We start from the raw sequence: 6051 nt of genomic DNA, 5'->3' as shown, positions 1-6051 counted from the left end.
AGAGATTAAGAACATTACAGAAATTGACAAAGGTAGATATAGAAAAAGGCACGGGCAAAAAGTGGAGTGAATATATACTCTGATTGTATTGACTATTAACAACTATACAAATAAATTACAAATGAACGCATTACAAAATTTTCTATTGCCTGTACGAAAGTCAAAATTTTTTTGATTACTTTACAAATTTAATTCAGAAGGGTGCATGATTCAGAATTCACACCATACTTTCAATAAACGCAGATACATTTTTGCCGAGGACGGGCAACCCACATACATCCCCGCAACACACCCCGTAACTAATGCATTTCTGGAGGATATCTCAACATAGTGCATTTGGCTAAGGACGGGCAAAGAACATATGCGAGCGCAACACACCCCTCAACGCAATGCATTTCGGTGTACTGGATACACAATTTTGCTTACTTATTACACCCACCCTCTCATAGTTTACTTTCCTGTCCTCTTAATTCATCAAAACGCTAGTCGAAAAGATCTTGCGGTGATTTATTCACTCATTCAAAACAATTATATGACCAGTGCTACTAAATTTAAGATATGGAAAAACATGCGAAATTAAATTGGAATGAAATTCAAAAATATTAAAGACTGATTCTAATAGACAGTAATTGACGAAATTTAGAAAATGGTAAAAGAAAGCTGTAAGGAAAGCGAGTAAACATAGATAGAAAGGTCGATTGAAAAAAGTTCTTAGAGTTACCGCAATCGCTTTCCCTGCAAGCAGTTTAATCCTGCTTACCCAAGTCAATGGTGTCCATGCATCGATAGAAGGCACCTCCATAGTAGGGTTTAATCTGTTGACCATTGACTTTGAATGCGCTATCTCCATCTAAAGTTGTTAGTTCCACTGCGTCGTGAGGAAATATTTTCTTGATTCGGAATGGCCCAGACCAGCGAGACTTCAACTTTCCTGGAAACAATCGCAAACGCGCGTTGAATAATAATACCTGCTGACCTTCGGTGAATGTTCGGTCGTGTATGCGGTCATCATGCCATTTCTTTGTTTTCTCCTTATATATCTTAGCATTTTCATAGGCATCCCTTTGTCATTCGACCAACTGGTTCAATTTCAGCTTCCGAACTTTCCCCGCACTGGCTAAATCAAACTTCAAATTCTTGCATGCCCACATCGCCTTATGTTCCAACTCAAGTGGCAGATGACAAGCTTTTTTTAAGACCAGGGCGTATGGAGACATGCCAATTGGTGTTTTGTAGGCGGTCCTGTAAGCCCATAGTGCTTCATCAAGCTTGGGTGATCAATCCTTCCTGGCAGAATTAACAACCTTCTCTAAAATGGTTTTGATCTCTCTGTTAGAAATCTCTGTCTGCCCATTAGTCTGCGGATGATAAGCAGTTACAACTTGATGGCTAACGTTGAAGTTAGTCAGCAGGTTGGCAATTATGCGGTTGATAAAGTGAAAGCCCTCATCATTGATTAAGGCTCGAGGCGTCCCATATCGAGAAAAAATGTTCTTCTTCAGAAACTTTGCCACAGTGGCCGCATCATTCTTAGCACATGCGATGGCCTCAACCCATTTCGATACATAATCAACCGCAACCAGAATATATTGATGACCTTCTGATGGTGGAAATGAGCCCATGAAGTCAATTCTTCAAACATCAAATAATTCAACTTCTAAGATTGATGTCAATGGCATTTCATTTCTTTTAGACATATTCCCTGTCCTTTGACACCTGTCGCATTGCACAACATGGGCATGGGGATCCTTAAACAGTGTTGGCCAAAAGTAGCTGCACTGCAAGACTTTTGCTGCCGTCCTTTGCCCCCCAAAATATCCTCCATATGGAGACTCATAACAGAGCAATAAAATGTGCTTTGCTTCATGCTCAGGAACACATCACCGTATTATATAATTAGGTCCTTGTCGATATAGGAAGGGATCGTCCCAAAAATAAAATTTGGCATCATGTCTTAGCTTCTTTTTTTGCTGGTATGTATAATCATCTGGTACTTGACCGTAATCTATGAAGTTTACTATCTCCACATACTAGGGAACATTAATGTCTACTGCCATTAGTAGCTCATCGGGAAATCTTTCTTCAATATCTTTTTCTGTCCCTTGAACCTCACAATTTTCCAATCTTGACAAATGATCTGCGACTTGGTTCTCGATGCCCTTCCGGTCTTTGACTTCTAGGTCGAACTCTTGCAGGAGCAACACTCACCGTATCAACCTTGGTTTTGCATCCTTCTTCATCATTAGATATTTAATCGCAGAGTGATCCATATACACCACCACATTTGTTCTGATTAAGTATTTCGGAACTTCTCCCGTGCAAATACCATTGCGAGCATTTCTTTTTCTGTAGTCGTATAGTTCTCTTGCGTGTCGTTCAATGTTTTGCTTGCATAATAAATAGGACGTAACACCTTATCCTTGCACTGACTCAAAACTGCGCCAATAGCATATCTGCTGGCATCACACATTAGGGCGAATGGTTGCATCCAATCGGGCGCAATCAAAAGGGTGCGGAGATGAGTGCATCTTTCAATGTGTTAAATGCTTTGGTGCAGACATCATCAAAATTATACTCACGGTTAGCTTCAAGAAGTGCACTTAGGGGTCTTGCAATCTGGGAGAAGTTGCGAATAAATCTTCTATAAAACCCCGCATGTCCCAGAAAGCTCCTAAGTGTTTTTACGTTCACAGGTGGGGGTAATTTGGAAATTGCATTGATTTTTGCCTGATCAACTTCCAATCTTGCCTTGGAGATTTTATGACCCAGAACTATTCCTTCTTTCACCATAAACATTTTTTCCAGTTCAAAACAAGATTTGTTGCCACGCATCTGTTCAAAACTTTTTCAAGGTTAGACAAACAGGAGTCATAATTACTGTCGAAGACTAAGAAATCATCCATGAATACCTCAACTGACTCCTCCAAGTAATCTGAGAATATTGCCATCATGCATCGTTTAAAAGTGTCTAGTGCATTATAGAGTTCAAATGGCATGCATCGGAATGCGAATGTACCAAATGGACACGTGAAGGTTGTCTTGTCTTGGTCCTCCGGTGCAATCGCTATTTGGTTATACCCTGAATAACCATCAAGAAAGTAGAAAAATTCATTTCCCACAAGTCTATCTAACATCTAATCAATGAACGGGAGTGGAAAGTGGTCCTTTTTAGTGGCCAAATTCAGCTTGTGATAATCCATGCAGATTCTCCACCCCGTAGTTGTCCTTGTGGGAACCAATCCATTCTTTTCATTAGTGATGACTGTCATCCCCCCCTTTCTTCAAAACACATTGCACTGGGCTTACCCAACTGCTATCAAATATTGGGTAGATGACACCGACATCCAACCACTTTACTATCTCCTTCTTTACAACCTCCTTCATGGTAGGGTTCAAGCGGCGTTGCCTTTCTACAGATCCATTCTTTCCTTCTTCCAGGCGAATCTTGTGCATACAATACGAGGGACTGATTCCTCGAATGTCTACCAAGGTCCATCCTAAGGCTTTTGCGTTATTTCTTAGGATCCGTATGAGAGCATCTTCTTTCTCCTTACTCAATGATGCAGAAATGATAACTGGTAACGTGTCGTTACTTCCTAAGTAAGCATACTTTTGGTGCACTGGCAACGACTTTAACTCTAACATAGGTGGCTCTTCTAAAAATGGCTTAATGCACTGCGATGTTCGTTCAGATAACTTCAACGATTCAAAATTCAATTCAGTATGAATTGCGGTGCAATCCTCCTCCAACATTGTGTCGATTTCATAGTTTTCCTCCTTCATGTCCTCCAGGGGTTCGTGCCACTATTCTCCCTATAGCTCTTCGATATATTGGCAGTTTTCTATATCTCTCGGGTACTTCAACGCATTGAGTACGTTGAATTTTACTTCTTGATCGTCGATCTGGATGGTCAACTCTCCTTTCTGCACATCAATTAACGTTCGCCCTGTGGCAAGAAATGGGCGTCTCAGGATGATAGGAATTTCTTTATCAGCCTCATAATCCAATATAACAAAGTCTACTGGGAAGATAAACTTGTCCACTTGCACGAGAACATCTTCTATCTTGCCCTTCAGAAGCTTTATTGATCGATCGGCTAGCTGTAATGTGATCATGGTTGGCCTTGCTTCGCCGATGTCCAGCTTCTTAAAAATTGACAAGAGCATCAAATTTATGCTTGCCCTTAAATCACACAGCACGTTTCCGACCATCTTCCCTCCTATGGTGTAGGGCAATGTAAAAGTTTCAGGGTTCTTCATTTTAGTAGGTAGAATATTTTGAAACAGAGTGCTACACTCATATGTTAGTGCGGCTATTTCATTTTCCCCAATCTTTCTCTTTTTGGCGAGAATATCCTTGAGAAATTTCACATAACTTGGCATCTGTTCTAATGCTTCTATCAGGAGAATATTAATGTGTAGCTATCGGAGAACGTCCAGAAACCTCTGAAACTGCTTGCTGTCATCTTTTTTTTTCAGCCTGGACGGGAAAGATGGAGGATCCCGCCGTGTTTCTTGTTCACTTTACTGTTAGGTGATGTCCTGTACTTGCTGTGTGTCATTGGCTGGAGGTTGCGTTGATTGAGAATTCATATCTTGAGATGCTTCATCTTTGGTAGATGGTATTACTTCTGAATTGGTGCTGCTTCCGTTATTAAGTAACTGGTTATCATCGATAGTCAAATTTGCTGGTACTTTTGTTACCGCATTTGGTACTTTTGGCCTAATAGGGGTTGTCGTTCTGCCACTCCTCAATGCCACGGCATGACATTGTTCTTTTCCTCTTGGACCCGGCACTCCTGAGTTTCCATGTTGGGTACCAGGCATTTTCTTCTTTAATTCCCTAGCAAGCTGATCTATCTGATCTTCTAATTCTTTAAGAGAGTCAGCTTGCATTTGTCTCATTGCCTCGCTCTTTTCAATGTATTATTTTAACGATGTCTCTAGAGACGAGGTATTGTAAGAGGTATCATATGCGAACAGTTGGCCACAGGGTGGCGTACCTTGCGCATTACTTAAGCTGCAATCCAGATTAGTGAAGACCGGAGTGTTGCCTCGATCCTCTTGATAGCTGAATTGATAGAAACTATGGGCCTTCTGATTGAGATTCTCATTTAGACCAAAAATTGGGTGACCCTACCAACTAGGGTTGTGGTTATTGCCCAATGATTCATCATAAATAGCATATATGAGTTGTTAGTTCCATGGGCAGACTTCTACCGGATGTACCTCTCCCCATTGTGTGCAATCCAATGTAGTCCCATGAGTCACCGTATTAACTTGCGTTGTTCCTTGTGAGAGAGTTCTCTACTGATTAGCCACCATCTGGAAGAGCAAGGTCATTGTGGTCATTTGTTCAACCAATGCGCTCATTGTGTCTGTTGGCACATTGGCCCTTTCTACTCTTTCTTGCTCCTGACCTCTTATCTCAAGCCCGGTGTCAATCCATTCGTCAGAATGTTACGAGATGCGATCCAATATGTTTTTCGCTTTCGTATTTGACTTATTCATTAGTCCTCCTTCTTCAGAGGCATCGATAACTACTTGTGTTGATTGGTGAGGCCATTATAAAAGGTTTCCATCAGAATATTGTCAGGAATTCCGATATGCGGACAGTTCTTCACTAACTGCCGGAATCGCACCCAGTCGGTGTTCAAGGTTTCATAACCCTTTTGTTCGAAATTCAAAACCTCCCTCTGCCTTCTTGCGTTGACAGACGGAGGGAAGAATCTATTCATGAACCTATCAACCAACTGCTCCTATCCATTAATTTCATCTGGCTCTAATGCTTGCACCCACCTCTTTGCTTCATCCCGCAATGTATAGGGAATAGGTATAGTTTAAGACTTTCTTGAGTTACATCAGGCATGGAGAATGCGCTACACATGTCTACAAAATTTGTCAAATGAGTGTGTGGGTCTTCTCCCTGTAATCCTCTATATTGCCCCACATTCTGAATCATTTGTAGCATGATAGGTTTTATTTCAAAGCTTGCATTCCCTTCAACTACTAGTCTTGAAATTCCTGGTGAAAAATTACAGAATTCTGGCG

General features: G+C 41.1%; 1 protein-coding gene across 1 annotated transcript; it reads right to left on the bottom strand.

Moving 5' to 3' along the window:
- Positions 1-3813: 3813 nt before the first annotated feature.
- LOC150034178 (uncharacterized) lies at positions 3814-4260 on the bottom strand. Its single transcript, XM_090317257.1, has one exon. It carries the CDS (start codon positions 4258-4260, stop codon positions 3814-3816), a length of 447 nt encoding a protein of 148 aa, XP_090173383.1.
- Between the last annotated feature and the right edge of the window lie 1791 nt (positions 4261-6051).

This window comes from Benincasa hispida, chromosome 9 (assembly GCF_027475165.1).
Source record: "Benincasa hispida cultivar pf3 chromosome 9, pf3_genome.v1.1, whole genome shotgun sequence".
Classification (NCBI taxonomy): Eukaryota; Viridiplantae; Streptophyta; class Magnoliopsida; order Cucurbitales; family Cucurbitaceae; genus Benincasa; species Benincasa hispida.
The sequence above is the reverse complement of the archived record's forward strand: the minus strand, read 5'-3'. Positions and strand labels throughout refer to the sequence as shown.